The sequence below is a fragment of the Rhamphochromis sp. 'chilingali' genome (genome assembly GCF_963969265.1).
Source record: "Rhamphochromis sp. 'chilingali' genome assembly, chromosome: 6".
NCBI lineage: Eukaryota > Metazoa > Chordata > Actinopteri > Cichliformes > Cichlidae > Rhamphochromis > Rhamphochromis sp. 'chilingali'.
The window spans coordinates 24,014,944-24,032,685 of NC_137933.1; the positions used below are offsets into that span (position 1 = coordinate 24,014,944).

Genomic DNA, 17,742 nt, shown 5'->3' on the forward strand with positions numbered 1-17,742 from the left:
TTTTTAAAAACTAATCATTTCACTTACAGGCAGCCACGACTTACGCTGCAATGTATTCTGGGTAGCTAGTTCAAATTGGTTGCACTCAGAATCCTGAATTGAAGAATTCAGAAGAAACTTCTACCATCAGTTTTGCTCAACTTCAAAGCCACAGCACTGATGACAGATCCACAATGCGTGAATTCATGTCCAGTGCTCTTACTGTGGTTTCTACAAGTCCTGCTGAAAAACCAGTGTCCTTTTCTAGCTCCAGCTTCCAATGGTAGTGTTCATTGATTCCACACTTTCACTCTGATGGCAGTCTCTGCCAAAATGAGAAGCTTTCCAAGCAGACGCAAGAGGGGATTTGCTGACAACTGCTGACATACTGCCAGAATGACGTTTGTACATAATGGCCTGCAACAGACGATATCTGGAATTTGGTCTTTCAGGAAATCCGTCTGTCAGACCCTACAGAGGCTGTACAGTTAGTCCAACTCCTCCAGTATTGCAGAGCAATAAGTGCTATTGCCAGAAGCTTTGCTGTGTCTCCCAGCAGAGTGTCAAGAGCATGGAGGATATTTCAGGAGACAGAAAGTTTCTCTAGGAGAGCTGAACAGGGCTGTAGAAGGTCCTTAACACATCAGCAGAACCGGTATCTTCTCCTTTGTGAATGTAGGAAGAGAATGAGTGCTGCCAGAACTACAAAATCCACTTGAAGGGCCCACTGGTATGAATGTGTCTGATCAAACAAACAGAAACAGACTTCATGAGAGTTGCTGGAGGCCCCGATGTCCTCTAGTGGGCCCTGTGCTCACTGCCTGGCACTGTAGAGTCAGATTGGCATTTACCATAGAATACGAGTATTGGCAGGTGTAACCGGTGTGGTTCTGCGTTGTGTCTGACGATAAAAGGTAAAAGAAAGAAAGACCTCCAAATAAATAGCTTGCCCATTCCAGCTCCTCTCCCACAGGGGATTGTAGAAAAGGGCTGGCATTTATTTTTTACATTAAACATAAAGTATGAATTTACACGTAACATATTTGACATAAGATTAAAAAAACAACAACACGAAATCGGACATACCTGACGATAAAGGTAAAAGAAAGAAAGACCTCCAAATAGCTTGCCCACTCCAGCTCCTATGACCAAATACAAACAGTGGGGAAGAGGGTTAGCTCAACCCACCACAACTTCCAAGCTAGCAAGAATTATCTATTCATGCTAGTGTTCACGTTCCCTAGAACACACATATGGCACACACATACTACACATTTATAGCATCTAACAAAAAACAGGCATAATGATGACAATAATTGAACTAAAATTGCAATCAGAAACATCAGGGTGGCTAAATATGAATTATATGTGTGTTTTACAGTGTTGGAAAGAAATGACACCCACCTCTCCCACAGGGGAATTGTAGAAGAGAGGCAAAAGGGGTACACTGTATTTATAGGGTAGCACCAAAGAAGAAGAACAATGAGGAGGGGCTCTAACTGATAATAAACATAACTACAGGCTTGGAGGTCCTAAAAGTCAGGTATAAAAGGAACAGTTTTGGGGGTTTAGAACACATTTTGTGTAATTATAACAAGATGTGATTTATGACCCTGTTACACAGGTCCACTTCTGATGCTCTGTTCATTTCACAGATGAAAGCAAGTTCATCCTGAGCACATGTGACCGATCTGAAAGGTACTGGAGAAGTCGTGGAGAACGCTATGTTGCCTGTAACATCATTCATCACGACCGGTTTGGTGGTTGGTCAGTGACGGTCTGAGGGAGGCATATCCGTGAAGGAACATCAACAAGCTAGGTAAGTACACCCTGACTAGGTATCAGGATGACATCACATTATCAGACACTATGATGGTGCAGTGGCTCCTGGATTCAGCCTAGTGCCCGGCCTCATGTGGTGAGAGTATGTAGAGAGTTCCTGGAGGATGAAGGAATAATAATCATCATCATCATAATATCACTGGCTGGCCCCAACGCTCGCATGACCTAAATCCAGTAGAACACAACTACTGTTTTGACTGCACCCCCAGCACCTGGCTGCATCTGAGAGGAGATCCTGTACTGTCCATCAGGCCATTACAAGCCCCGACATTGTCAGACCAGAAGTGACCGTATTTGGAGGGTGTAGAACTGTTTTATGCTCAGAGATGTCACATTTATTTATGGTTCTTTTCGTGCAACAAGCCGCAGTCTGGTCAGCGCCGGTCTCAGCTTTTCCAAAAACCAACTTCTCTCGTCACTAAAAAGGGGGAAACAGACCGTCCTCAGTCCAAACGCCACCAGCTGTGTTCTCACCTTGCCTCCCCGGCACCGCCCCGGTTACCTGGTGTGTTGTCCTTTATCTGCTTGTCATCCCATGTGTAATCTCTGCTCTCCGTCTCCTTGCGTTTCCAGGTGGTTCTAGTTTCAGGTACATGTTTTTGGGGGTTTTTTTTGTTTTCTCAGTTTAGGTTTTGGCTCATTTTCCATGTTCCACCTGTTGGTTATTTTGTTCCGCCGTCAATAAAGGCTCACTTTCTGTTAGTGATGGCCAGATAAAGCTTTCTGAAGCATTGAAGCTTGTGTTGAAAAAACGGTTCATTACTCAAAGCTTTTCAACACAGTCCTCTCTGGTGACATCTGGTGGCCAAACATATGAGGAGCAGCTAGAATCTACAAAATAAAATCAACTGCTTCATTATTATTGCCCACTCTACAGAGTCGAGTTCACAATTCTGTCTCATATTGGGCTGCCGTTGTGTTGCTTTGAACATGTATTTTTGGGGGGCTGAAAAAATTGCCATGTCTATTTGTTTAATAAATAATTTTGATCAATTAACACTCCTTGTTTAAACATGTGCCATGGTGTGGACTTTCTTTGTTTGTGACTCCTTGATGTTTGTAAATACAATAGATGAAAAATGCATATAATAATGTACAACACATTATGCCGTATGCTTCTGCTCTGAGGTCCTGACTCCATGTACCTATGCAATTAATCATCGGACAGGTATGTTTATAAATAATATTAAATTAGGCCAATTTTCTTATACATATTCTTGACCTGGGGTAAGACTGATTGTGAACTGGAAAGGGAAAATGACTTCACATGTCATGAAGATGCTAGAGAGATTCATCCTGAGACACCTGCGTCTGCTTGGCTGGATCCCCTGCAGTTTGCTTGTCAAGCCCGTATCGGCGTGGAGGATGCCATCATCTACCTGCTAGACCAGGCTTATTCTGGGGTGGACATTTTTGGAAGCACTGTGAGGGTCATGTTCTTTGACTTCTCTAGTGCTTTTAACAGGATCAGACCATCACTGCTGGGGAATAAGCTCACGGAAATGCAGGTGGACGCCCCACTGGTAGCTTGGATCACTGACTATTTAACAAGTCGACCACAGCATGTTCGGCTGAAGAGCTGCCGCTCTGATAACATCCTGAGCAGCACGGGGGTGCCACAGGGGACTATCTTATCACCCTTCCTCTTCACCCTCTACACATCTGACTTCAGGTACAAGTCTTAGTGATGTCATCTGCAGAAATTCTCTGATGACTCTGCCATTGTGGGCTGTATCAGGGATGGACAGGAGGAGTGCAGGAGTGTGGTGGACAGCTTTGTTGAGTGGTATGAGTTAAACCATCTAGAGCTTAACATCACAAAGACAAAGGAACTGATCATGGACTTCAAGAAGCATGCTCCTCCTCCTACCCTTGTCACCATCAGAGGGGCTGATGTGGAGATCGTTGAGGACTACCAGTACCTGGGAGTATAATACATGGACTGTAAACTGGACTGGAGCAATAACACCAATGCTGTCACGGCTGGCGAGGCAGGCTGTGTGTAGATAAAGTGAGGACCCAAGTGCAGGCAGAGGTTGGTATGAGGAGTGAGTTTATTTAAGGTGGAGATGGCGAGGAACTAAGAAATAACTAAACTGGGAAAACCTAAATACATGAAATTGAAACCAAAACTCACAGAGTGACATGCAAAGGAACATAGGAAGGACCACGGCAGAGACTCAGGGAAGACATCACAGACAAATCAGCAACAGGCAGGAGAACACACAGGGCTTAAATACACACAGGAGAAATCATAGGATGGGAGACAGGAAGGGAACACACCTGGGAGAAATCAGGGCTGACGAGACACAGGCGTAAAGCTTAGAACACTCACATGAGACGGAGACCTTCAGAATAAAACAGGAAATACAACAGGTATGCACAGACATGAGCTTAACACAAGACATGGCGACAAGGAGGGAACACAAAGATGTGGGACCAGGGCAGGCACAGAGACACAACAAAAGGAGCTTGAAATACAAAACAGAAACAAAACCTGAGAACAAGAAATTCCCAACAAGAATGAACCTAAAACACAAGATAATAATCAAAACCTAAAAGTCCACCACTGGGTCCACAGACTCAGGACCACGACAACTGCTGTCTTCAAAAAAGGGCAGAGTTGGCTTTTCCTACTGAGGTGGTTCAGGTTCTTCAATGTTGGTAGGAAAATGCTGACCATGTTCTATCACTCTGTGGTAGAAAGCGCTGTGTTCTTTGCAGCTGTGTGCTGGGGCAGTGGGGTGAAGACAGCTGATGCCAACAGGCTGAACAAGCTGATTTAAAAGGCTGGTTCTGTCCTGGGTGTCAGACTGGAGAACCTGGAGGAGGTGTCTGAGAGGAGAATGCTAAAGAAGCTTCTTTGTATTATGGACAACCCCTGCCACCCCACGCATGCCTCCACGGTGAACCATTGGAGCACATGCAGCAAAAGACTAATCTAATCGCCCCGAAATGCAGAACTGACCGCCACAGGAAATCCTTCATACCAGTGGCAATAAGACTGTACAACTCTTCCTCGCTCTGTAGGTGATTTTCCTGAGGATTAATACCAATGTTATTCTGTTCCCATTCAGACCGTGCAGTATCACCCAACAGTATTTTATTGAATGTTTGTTTCATCTCCCCATCATATGCTGCTACTCTCTTTTATTTAATTGCATAATACTATGTCACTTTTTAGAGTCACCTGCACTGATAGTTATTTATTTTTCAGGATATACTTACATTGTTACTTCGTTGGAGTTATTTGATATATTTTGCACTATCCTACCTACTACATATTACTACTATTATTCTTATTGTATATATTATATATCTTATTCCTCTGTCTCTCTTGCTGCATTGAGCATGTGTATGACAAAATACTTTCCCTCGGGATAAATAAAGTTCTTATCTTATGACAGAGTCAGTGACCGAGTATAGAAAGACCAGCTCTTTATCCTCTCAAGGATACTTGATAGTGATGTGCGATACCACTGATTTCCTTTCCGATCCGATACCAAGTAAAATTCAGGGTGGTATCGGCGATACTAATCCGATACCGATACTCTGTACAAAAACTTAATGTTTCATTGCATTTCATAATACAATATATAATTTTATTATATAATTGTAATAATAACATAACCATATTGCTTCATAATGATTAGAGGACATCAGACAACTTGTTTTTATTGCTTAATAATGCAGAATAATCATATAGAAATAAAAAAAATGCCTTCTCCAAGTCCACAAAACACATGTAGACTGGTTGGGCAAACTCCCATGCGCCCTCAAGTATTAGTGGTGTGCGGATCGAGACTGAAATATCGATTCTTCCGATACCAGCAATTTATGTTCTAGAATCGATTCTCATATTATAATATCGATATTTTAGTACTCTGGGGTAAATTTGTAGTTTTTCCATTAAAATGAACGCAGTGAAAAGAAACTATACCATTCGGATCGTCTAATTTGGAAGGAACTACTTCCTCTTACGCCTTTCATAGTCATATGCGAAATACGGCTGTATAAATGTGTCGCAGCCCCTGGCCTGCACACTCACAACAATGGCTGAGCGCAAACAGAGTCATATGTGGACGCGTTTTACCTCCACAAACAGCCCAGACGCGGTTTGTGATATATGTGGCAAGACAGTGAGGTGTTGTGGCAACACCACTGACCTCGTCAAACACCTCGGAGTAAATCACATCACAGAATATGATGAGCTTATGTTGAGGCGAACTGAAGAGGAGGACAGGGACACAGACGTCTCTCGCAGAGTCCTTTAGTGCTGCAGGCAGGCAACATGCTCAAATAGCGCACAACTTCAGTTTTTTTTTTATTTCTATATGATTATTCTGCATTATTAAGCAATAAAAACAAGTTGTCTGGTGTCCTCTAATCATTATGAAGCAATATGGTTATGTTATTATTACAATTACATAATAAAATTATATATTGTATTATGAAATGCAATGAAACATTAAGTTTTTGTACAGAGTATCGGTATCGGATTAGTATCGCAGATACCACCCTGAATTTTACTTGGTATCGGATCGGAAAGGAAATCAGTGGTATCGCACATCACTATCCAAAATATTAAGTATTTGCCTTAACAATAGATGACGGTGAAGCATTTAATCAATAACTACTGAAAACCAACGAAGAAGACGCAGGGGGAAAGTGTCTGCGCGCGCAACCATTCTGTAATCTTGAGGTAAAATGGCGTCGGGTGCCATTTCAACCGAGTGCAAGAAGATATCGGAATTAAGAGTTGTTGATCTTAAATCTGAGCTCAAGCGAAGAAATTTGGACACCTTTGGTGTGAAGAGTGTTCTTGTCGCGCGACTTAGACAGGTGAGTCAGACGGAGCTGATGTGTGCAGAAACGATGACCGAGCCTGGCTGCACGGTGCACAGATGCTAACGCTAATGCTAGCCCGTGTAGTCACAGATTTCCCATTGATTCTAGCGAACAACACTCGTAGTTTAATTGCTAGAGTGACCGAGTTTTGGAGGCATTAAAGCTAGATATCTGTCGGGAAATATTTCGTGTTTGTAGCTCGGACCAGGAGCCAAGGGAGGTTGTGTTGAAGTATGTAAAAATGTTAGCGCTCGCCTTAAATTAGCGGGGGTGCCCAAACAAAAGGCCTGTTTATTCCCCCTTCGCCTCGAAACATCAGACGGACGAGGGCTCTCTGGTTCGATGCCGCATTTGAGGACCACTTAATCTCAGCGCAAACAGATGCAGCAGATTGCGCGTGATTGATCCCAGGTGCTGGAAGCGTGGATTTTATTGTTAAAATACGCATGCGCTCATTGTAAGTCCGGATCTAAATAAGAGCGCAGTGGCTGCTCTGTGTTTTTGGTTTTGCTTGTTTTCGATTGAGTTTTCACGATGAGTACTACTGACACATCCAGGGTACGGATAAAAGTGTTTTTTGTTTGTTTTTGTTTTGTTTTAGTTAATATAGTCGAACATGTGGTTGCTTTAAACAGACGGAGGAGCCTGTTTAATAGATTTTTAGCTAAACGTCAATACTGTCTGATGTTCACATTTAAAAGTCGGTCTCAGAATCAGAATCAGAATACTTTATTAATCCCGAAGGAAATTAGGGTTACAGCAGGCAGCACGCTAATGGCGCATGCGCACTTACAAAGGAACCTTCTGACCAACTTTACACAAACATCATATTGGGGAGACATGTCAGAAGGTAGGCTGATAGGAAAAAACAACGAAAATACATAACATGAGGTAAGAGGAGGACTGAGGTCAGACTGAGCTCCTAGTGGGAGAACAGTTAGATAACAGAAAAAACACCTCAGCACAAAAAGCACATGACTATCAATACACCATAGAAACACACGACAACAGGGGCGGGTAAAGGGTAAGAGAAAGCCGGTGTAGACAGCGCATCCGGTCCTGCAGCATGTCTGCGCTGGTCCAGTCGACTGCCATCTCCACCGGTAGGGCACAAGCATCGAAGGCGTTTGGAAAGGGAGGGGGGATGAGTGTGTGTATATCAGTGTATGTGTGTGTGTGTGTGTCCAGAGTTCAGTTGAGACAGTGTCCTTCGCCCCACCAGGCTAAGTAAACAGTTTTCCAGCCAACCCAGGTGGCCTTGCATGGAATGGGAAGGAACAGTCTAAACACAGTCGTTATCAGGGAGCTGTTTAATTATTTAATTTGCATACTGATTAATTAGTAATCCTAACTTGATTGTTCTTTAAGGCTATTGAGGATGAAGGTGGCGACCCAGAAAACATTCAGCTCCAGCTCTCAGCTGAAACACCAACTCGCAAAGGCGGAAAAGCTAAAGGTAATCTTTCTTTCTTATAAGAGTCAGGTTGCCCCAGGTGTGGTCAGCGAGACCCTGGCATCCTCTGTCAGAGGAAAGTGCATTTGTTGAGTGGGTGCTGGCTGTTACCCAGTCACATTCACAAAGACGGTGCTGCACCAAATACCTCCCTGCGATTGTTTTGGTCTCTAGCAGATTGACTGACCAGCCTCTTGGCCTACTTCAGTGGGGCTTTACCAGTCAATTCACAGTGACTGCCAGTAGCCACATTCAAACAACATTTGGATCCCTCCCCAGCCCCTTTTTTTCATTTTCAACAGCTAACATTTGTACTTATGCCTGGAGGTTGCCAGATGGTCACCGACCGGTGTGACTGTGGCCTCAACAAGTTCATGTTTTCTAAATGTTTTCATGTTGAGTTTTAATTTAATCTTTTAGGAAAGAAAGTGGATTCGGATTTGGACAACACCGTGGAAGATGACAGTTTTTCCAAGGTGACTGTGATAAACACATCTGTTGATGTTTGAGACATTGACACAAACCCTTTTTGTTGTTGTACTTGACACTGACAGCCTTCTCAACTCACCTGAGTGTTTTTGTTTTCTAGGAGGCTGAAGAGTATGAGTCAGAAAAGGGTATGTATGATAGCACACCAATCCCCAATGCTAACATTTGGATCCCTCCCCACCCCCTTTTTTTCTTTTTTTCAACAGCTAACTCCAGGTACAATGCATATATCATGTGGTATTTCATGCTTCCGGTAGCTACTGCATCTATCTAGGTTGCAACACATAAAAGGAGGAACAAATACATGATTAATTGAGACATTTCTCAAGATCGAGTCAAGGTTTTTTTGTTGTTGTTTTGCATCGCATGTCAATCGTTGGATACAGGATGCCTGGGTACCCGGTTTTCTTGGATTGCTCAAAATATTTAAAAGAAATCAGTTGTTTGCTTCAGTGAATTTCTGTTTTTAGTGGCATTCGTCTCCCTACATCGCCTAAGGAAATGAAGATTGAATATATTCACTGAATGAATGAAAATTGGAGGCAGCACTAGCTTGTAAGATTTGAGGATCACTGCACTTTCTTGTTGTCACTGTGATTGACAGCATGATTGGACAGGACCTGTAAAATGTGTGTTGGGTAGATCTGAATGGTTCACTCCATTCGCCACAGGAAATGGGCACCTCGTGTTAGGTCTTGGCAGGTGAAACGCTCTGCGAATGAAGTCGGTACATGGGTTGACTCAAGGACTGCGACATTCATGTGAGCATGTTGTACACGTACAGAAGCCATTTGTCAAGAAACAGCAAGAAACCTCATACATTTGTACCCAGGTGGCTGCAGCCCACCCATGATGTGTGCAGTGAAGATGCCACAACATGTTCAGCAAGGATAGACTGTCGTACACAAAGGGATGGACTCTTTCTAACTGCATGGGTGTGACTGAATGGACACGTTACAGCGGGTTGGATTTGATGATAACTTTTTAACTTTTACATCCCCCCCCATATAAAACCTGCTAAGATAAGACATTTATTATACAAGAAATGCTGGATGATAAAGAAGATATCCTAAAACTCAGACGACTTTTCAAGAACTGACCCACCGGGAATGTATTTTGCCTAAATGGAGAAAACCCAAAAGATGAACTGATGCCATTCCTCCACATGTGAACTTTCTGAAGAGCGACCATGACTTGTCGTAGGACGTATCGGGAATTGAATTCATACTGAAGTACTTCATGTGTCAAGAAATGAGAAGCACGGAAATATTCCCACATGTCCAAGGAGATTGTGTGTTTTGTGTCTTCCTGTGGTGTCTACGCCCTCGATGACCATTAACACTAAATGTGCTTTCTATTCTACTTTATAGGTCAAGTAACATGCGACATGTCAAATGTTAAAAGTTGTGTTTTTGCCATGTTTATCCTTGTTAAATCCCTCAGATGTAACTGATACAGATGATGGTATTCGTGAAAATTCTAAGCCTCCACCCTGTGAGGACAGCCTCGCTCACTCTGAGGCTGAACCCGAGACAGACGCTGTGGCGGCTGAGGCTGATTCAGAGCCTGAGCCAGAGGTGGACGCTGAGCCCGAGGCCGATCCCGATGCTGAACCAGACGCGGATGAGGATCCAGAGGTCGAGCCTGAAGTGGCTGAGATGGATGCTGAAGCCATGAATTCCTCTAAAGAAGCCGAGGAGGATCACCTATCCGTCTCAATCCCAAACGAAGATGCCATCACTCTGGATGTTGATGGTGACGACCTCCTGGAAACAGGTAAACATGTGAAACTTCCAGATCCAGAGGCAGAGAAGGGCAATGATGAGCCAGAGGCCTCTGCTGAGATGAGCCCAGACGATGACATGAAAGCGAAAGAGTCGGAGGGCCACAAAGATGGTAAGAAGGACGATGGATCCCGTGGCGAGCCCATGAAGAAAGACGGCCGAGACGCCACGAAGAAAGCTGAAACGGGTGATAAAGAGAAGGATTCTGGGAAGAAAGGCCCCTGCACTACTGGGGCATCAGGTCAAGCAAAGAGGTTTGTCTTTCTATGTCAGTTCTTTGATACTACTACCAAGTCCAGCTCACTAAGAACGCAACATTGTGGGTAGCCTCAAGAAATATTTTTTTATTTTTTAAAAAATTTTTGCCATGAGGGAGATGTTCACTGATGTACCTAATCCTGCCATTTACGGCATTGATTTATTTCTCTGAAGTCGGTTAAAATGTGAAGTTACCCACAAGCTGAGAGAACGACTCTTATTTTGTTACTTTGGCCTTTCCAGCAATTTTTAAGCCTTTTCCAGTTTCTACACAAGGCAGTGTAAAAGAGCATTAGTCTCTGTGATGACGGTTTTTTCCCCTTTGTGGCCAAATGATTCGCTGAAGTTGAACAAACCTCCGAAGATTTCATTTGTCCAGAGAATAAATTGGCTGACAACTTGACCCCATCTCACCACTGGAAAAATCAATGAAGCCTTTGAGACATTGGTTCAGATCCACGTCTTGCCTAAAGGATTTTTTTTTTCTCCCCCTCAACAGAACCACGAGTTATTTTATTCCACTAGCCGTGTGCCTGTCAGCTTACGTCATGGTGTTATTTACCGTCATTCATTTCCTGTTTGTTGTTTCAACCTTTTGCTTTTTAGCTCTTCAAGAGACAGAGATGGAAAAGCTGCAAAAGATGAAAAGGGTAAGGATGTTTTTAGAGAGGGGAAAAAAAAAAATTCAGTGGTGTTTTGGTTTTTCTGATACTACTGCTGTTTGGAAAACATGTTTATTAGGAGCTGTGAGCGGCAACAACACTGCCAGCTCGTCTCGTAACATTTGGGTGAGCGGCCTTTCTTCAAACACCAAAGCAGCTGATCTGAAAAACCTTTTTGGCAAATATGGCAAGGTAGATAACGTCTTTTTTGTGTGTGTGGTTACTTAGTTGTCGTTACTTATTTTGAGCATAAAAAATATTCTTGGAATTTTATAGAGAAAACAAAAATTTCCAACAGGTTTTAAGTGCCAAGGTGGTTACGAACGCTCGCAGTCCTGGTTCGAAATGTTACGGCTTGGTGACGATGTCGTCCAGCACAGAGGTGGCACGCTGCATCTCCCACCTGGACTGCACAGAGCTTCATGGACAGCAGATATATGTTGAAAGGGTTGGTTGAATGCATTATGTCTCATTTCTTCATAGAATAAAACGTTGGTCCTGTATCACTCTTTTTGTTTTTTATTAATCTTGTTTTTTTTGTTTTTTTTCTTTAGGCCAAAAATGATCCATTCAAAAAGGAGCCCTCAAAGAAAGAAGCAGAGGAGAAGGCAAATGAAAAGCGCAATTCCACCGGGATGAAGGCGACTAACAAGTAAGTGACAGGAGGAAGCGGAAAAAAGTGCTAATGGTAATTGTATGAAAGCCTATTTAACTTTCTGTCCTTTTCTCATTTAGGCCACAGGCGTCCTACAAAAAAGAAGACAAGAAAGTTGATAAACTCTCTGAAAAGGACAAAGACGTATCCAAGAAGCAAGATGCCAGAAGCGGAAAATCCAGCTCCGTTTCATCTGGTTCAGGACACGAAGGTGCAAAGAAGGATGACAGAAAGCATGGCCGTAGGTTTTAGCCCTCTTCTCATCTCTGATTTGGAGAGTGTAACGTAGCTGCTTTGTGGTCATAATTTGCTTTTTGTTTTTTTAACAGGGGCAAAGAGCCCAAGCAAGATGATGGTGGTAGATCACAACAAGGGAGAGTCTAGTTTTGGCAAAATGAGACCTTTCAGAAGGGGAAAGTATTTTGACAAAGTAAGAATTATTTCTGCTTAATTGTAACCACATTTTAAATGTGTATTTGTCTTCAGATGAATACAAATGTGCTCTGTTTGATACTTTTTCAGCCTTTTGTTAACATGAACTTTCAAAGACGGCCAAGAAGTTTGATTCCTCCCGAGGAGGTATGAAGTTCTCTCTATACTTTTTGTTTGTTTGTGATTAATGTGCTTTAGTTCTTATTTTTTTTCAAGCTTGAATTTCTGTTTCCCTACTAGCTGGAGATGATGAAAGATAAAATGCGACCTTTTATGAAAAAGGGGGAGGAGCGGGACATCTTACCTTTTGAGAAAATCAAGGAGCAGAAGGAGCAGAGGATGCGTGAAAGGATGGCTCGTATGGAGCGTGTCCGCAGAGCCGTAGAGTTGCGCAAGTACGCACACAAGTTATTACACTTGGTAGATTTATAAAATGCTGAGGCTGCTGTATGTTTGAGTTTCAAGGCGAGGGATGTCTTGTTTGTCTTCAGGCGCCGTGAAATTGCAGAACATGAACGTCGGGAGCGTGAGCGTATCCGCCTGTTGCGGGAGCGTGAAGAGCGGGAGAACCTTCTCCGGGAGCGCCAGAGACTGGAGATGGAGAGGCAAAAACTGGAACGGGAGCGCTTGGAAAGGGAGAGGCTTGAGAGGGAGAGAATTCGTATAGAGCAGGTACAGCGTGAAACGTGTATCAGACTAACTTTTTATGTTATAGCTGTCATTTAGCGCGGCTAGAAATGGTGGTCACAGATGTAGCCGTCTACTAACCCTTGCATGCACTGACTGATATTAGCAGCTGGCACTCGAAAGCTGCTGTCAACATTTTGGTAATATGAAGCTTGTAATAGATGAGATGTGGTGGCAAATGCATGGGAAACTCCAATAGCTGTGAGAAAGTTTGCTGCTGCTTCAACAAAAAAACTGCCCAGCAACAGCATAATTAGCTTCTTTTTCATTAGCACTTAAGGGATAGAGGGGGCTAACCTGTTGAGGCAAGAGTGAGCTGAGGAAGATGGGAGCGGCTTTATCACGTCTTTAAATCTAAATCAAATCTAACGTAATGTTGTAACCGCAGCCATATTTTTAATTGTTTAAATTTGTATTTATTTTTTTCAGGAAAGGAGGAAGGAAGCGGAGCGCATGGCTCGTGAGCGCGAGGAACTGCGGAGGCAGCAGGAGCAGCTTCGCTTTGAGCAAGAAAAGAGAAACAACCTGAAGAGAGGCCGTGAAGTGGAACACGGGTACATGTAGAGCTGGGCGATATGAGATTTTTTCATATCACGATATGTTTTTTTCATTTCAGGCGATAACGATATCTATCACGATATAAGCCAAATAACTATATTTGTAAGATTTAAATGTGCCGTTGCTCACAAGTAAAATGTGAAATAATCAGCAGCTTGTTTTTAAATATTTATTTCTCATAATAAGTTCAACAGGGTAGATGTACTTAAGGAACATGAGACTTTTTCAGATAAATAAAGGCAAATATTGCAAACTACACAAAAGGCAGCCGCTAAAGCGTTTAAGTTTCAAAATAGAACAAACAAAACAGACTAAATTGTCAATTCCACTTAGAAACAAAATATTAATTCTAAAAATAAATCTTAGTTTGTTTTACAGAAGAACAGACAAAACTGACTAACTTTTGTCAATATCAAATAAACTGAGAACTAAAAGGAAATTCTCAATCTCTCCTTGTTGTATAGCTTAGCCTTTCAAACAGTTTTAACAGTTACTTTAGTCTGACAAAAGCCGAATGACGAATTAGCGCTTCCAGTCAGAGACTGAGGCTACGTCCACACGTACACGGGTATTTTTGAAAACGGAGATTTTCCGTTTTCGTTTTAAAAAATAATCCCGTCCACACATAAAGGCAGAAATGAAGGAAAACGCTGCTATGAACATGCCAAAGCAGCAGGTGGCGCTAGATTCCTAACCGTGCAGAAATGTTGGCCAATCAGAAGTCTAGAAGCCTCGGTGGGAAAAAGTAAACAAAGCTGGGGCATAGAAGCAGAACAGAGTCGTATGTGTGGAGGGACAGTAACTGTGTGTATATGTAAGCATTTAAACACTGCAGAGAGTAGAATTAACAGTAACAGTATTGTAGAAATTCATTTCACCGAAACAATAACGTGGCGCACAGTGTGACGCATGCACCAGTTTATTGTATTTCCAGACTTGCTTTCGGCACAATTTACAGTGCACGCTACTCTGTTTTTTGTCAGACTTGAAATAGCCGAAATACCTTCACACTACGGAACTTCTATGGCTCTTCCGTTCGACAATCTCTCCGGCATTGGAACCATCATCTTTTTTCTCTTCGGTCACGCTCGGTTGATTTTTCTAGTCGGCACACTCATTTCCTCCATTACCCGCTGGCTGCTTCCCAAACAAACACACGTGCGGCTTGGCACTTGTGCTGTATGTAACAAGTCACGCGACGTGAAGCTGCGGCTGTGATTGGTTCGGCTCTGCGCTACTTAATTTGGATCGGCCAACCTTTTTTTTTTTTTTTTTTTAAGAGGACAAGAGCGGCGAGGTCTATCGCGATAGCTTAATTTCTCTATCGAGTAAAAGTTATATCGCGATACATATCGTTATCGTTCTATCGCCCAGCTCTAGGTACATGTAGTTTTGTCTCAGCTGTTTTAATGTGAAGACGAGTGTGGATAATCATTACCCATGAGTTACATTTATTTTAAAATGGAAACTGAGCAGCTGACGAAGAGCTTAACAGCTTTTTCTTCTGTTTTCTCAAAAGTAACATTTTGTTCAGTTTGACTTCGGTACAGAAAAGATCATCACTGGGTCTGTGTGTGCGCAGCACAACCATAATCTGAGAGTTTTTGGTTTTCATTAGGAGAGGGAGCGCTGTTATCGAGTGTCATTTACATAATATGTAAAGTCTGTGACGTAATGTTGTGTTTATAGTGGTAGCTAGTGTTATCTATATTGCAGAGTGACAAGTGGCGTCCCGCACTCGTGACTCAGTGTCTGTATTCGATGTTTCAGTCGACGAGACGACTCCTATTGGAACGGCAACAAGAAGATACAGCCTGACGCCCGTTTGAATCAAGGCTCAAACTACAACAGGCAGCAGAACCGCTTTACAAACTTCACTCCCCGAGAGAGAGGCCGCTTCCCCGAGACCGCCAGCCAACCACCCAACACATATGACAGGTACACGTTTAAACTACATTAGTTTACTAGTCACAATGTTGATGCCATTCGTTGGAATCATTTATGGACTCCAAAGAAAGCTTTTATTGCACTTTCGGTGAATTACATTTTGGTCCTCTTTGTGTTCCAAGACGAAACCGGTTTGACGGCGAGCCTGAGGTGAAGAAGAGTCGGCCTGCTCCTCACAGAGAAGGCTCCGGCTTTGATCGCTACCACAAAAACTTTGAAACGGTCCGCAGAGCTGAGCCGCCACCACCTCCACGCGCTGAACTTCGGGACACCGACCGCCGGGACAGAGACGACAGACGCCCCGCTCCCATGCACGATCGCCCTATGGGAGCAAGAGGCGCAATGCCGGGCATGTCGCACAATCGCGCACCGAGGGATGGAGGGCATGGATGGAAGAATGACGGCGGGATAAACTCCAATAAGGGAGATATGCGGTAAAGGAAAACTCCTGTTTGAAGATTAAGCATTATTAGTTGCTTGATGGTTTTGGAAAGCTAATCTCTCTTTGAAATCTCTTGCTGGGCTGAGCAGCGGGCCTATGCGCATGCGTGCAGAGCGATCGGGCAGGGATGGCCCAGGTGTCGGTCCAGGTCCTGCTCTCAGAGGAGGCCACTCCATCAACCGTGAAAGGAGCTTTAATGATCGAGATGAAAGAAGACCCATGGTGATGAGTGATCAGGTGAGTTTATCTTCTGAAAAAGGAGTGATGTCTTTCCCTGATCCTCCTGTACGATGGAAAACCTTTACATTTTGAGTTGGCTTTCCTCTGTGTGAGAGACCCAAACACATTCAGCATTTCCTTTGCCTCTGCAGCCTTTCAGCTCGGGTCGCCAGGTCGTAGTGGAACGTCACGGCAGGGAGCAGGGAATGAGGAAGGAGTGGCACGGTGGCTCAAGCTCCCAGGGTGGAGGCTTTTCCGATAATCGCAGGATGGGGGACTCTCGGAGCGCCATGATGCCGCCTTCCAGGTATGCTGCATAATGGAGACGTGTTGAGAAAGCAGAGTAGCGTGCCGCCCTTCCATCCTTCTCAGACATGACCTTTTTGTCTTTCTGCAGTCACTCTTCGTCTGGAATGAGCCGAATTGTACAGATCACCAACAACTCCATCCCCAGTGGCGGCACTGTGGGCGGATTCAAAACCTTCAAAGGAACGCCGCGGCAGTTCTAACCACAGCCACAAATCTGCAACATGAAAGCTCCTGAAGATCTGAAGACTTTTCTGAACTTTATTTTTAGAATATCGTTTTGTTTTTTCTTTTTTCTTTTGGCGGCACGTTTGTGCACAAAAGGTTGATGACACTATTTTATTTTGTATAGACAAGTGTACCTCCAGTGTAGGGTTTTTTTCCTGACAGTTTTGCTGTTACCATTACACAACCCTGTGCACATGTTTTAATAATATTTAGAAACCTTATTGTACAGCACAGTCTTTGTAACAAGTTTTCAAGTGATGTTAAGACTTCTCTTATTGAGTGTTCTCTGTACATTTTCAGTAGCCTAGCGTCACACTCAATTTTCCTGTGTAATATGTCTTTAGCGTATTATAGAACCCGACATGAAGGGATAATTGACTCATTTGGAAGTTTCACAGATGACGAAAAGAAATATCTTTTTTGAAAAGTCATTTTTGCTGTGGATGTCCTGTTTTTGTAAAAGAAATGATTATAAAACTGTAAAAGAGCCCGCATTGTAGCTAAATACCTCTCATAGGCCACAAATTGAATCACAGACAGGTCTGTGTGTCTAAACTCAAATTTGACTTTCAGGTCAAACTGCAGGGCATTCAGTGGAGGTAAGCGAGGCTTTTAAGGGCACACATGGTTGTTGTTTGCTCATTGTTATTTCAGTGAAATTTGAACATTTGCTTTTCAGCTTTTTTTTTTTTTTTTTTTCCCTTTTTGTGAAACTTGTATTGTAGAGACATCCTGTGTCCATCATTGAACTCTCTCATGCTAGCAGGAAGTATCAGTGTAGAAAGTTTGAATTTGAAAAAGTGCACAAGATGGGTAAAACCTGCCCTTTGAAGGGGACATCATACTGTATGTAGACTGTAAGCTTCGTGTCAACTGTGACTAAACCAACATCTTGCCTCTGTCTCGTCTTGTTCGGTCATTTCAGTGCTTTTTTTTTTTTTTTTTTTTTTTTT

General features: G+C 43.1%; 1 protein-coding gene across 2 annotated transcripts; it reads left to right on the forward strand.

Moving 5' to 3' along the window:
- Nucleotides 1–6,504: 6,504 nt before the first annotated feature.
- Nucleotides 6,505–17,690, forward strand: sltm (SAFB-like, transcription modulator). Of its 2 annotated transcripts, none has more exons than XM_080884386.1 (20): nt 6,505–6,663; nt 8,038–8,125; nt 8,543–8,598; nt 8,712–8,739; nt 10,055–10,649; nt 11,260–11,303; nt 11,395–11,507; nt 11,614–11,763; nt 11,870–11,967; nt 12,051–12,211; nt 12,300–12,400; nt 12,493–12,549; nt 12,643–12,797; nt 12,894–13,074; nt 13,519–13,643; nt 15,418–15,585; nt 15,717–16,028; nt 16,126–16,273; nt 16,408–16,562; nt 16,653–17,690. In XM_080884386.1, the coding sequence occupies exons 1-20, from the start codon at nt 6,529–6,531 to the stop codon at nt 16,762–16,764; spliced, it is 2,982 nt and encodes a 993-aa protein (XP_080740512.1). In that variant the 5' UTR covers nt 6,505–6,528; the 3' UTR covers nt 16,765–17,690. The 2 variants fall into 2 exon arrangements, with proteins under 2 accessions (XP_080740512.1, XP_080740513.1); XM_080884387.1 differs by having other exon boundaries at nt 12,051–12,181.
- The last annotated feature ends 52 nt before the right edge of the window (nt 17,691–17,742 follow it).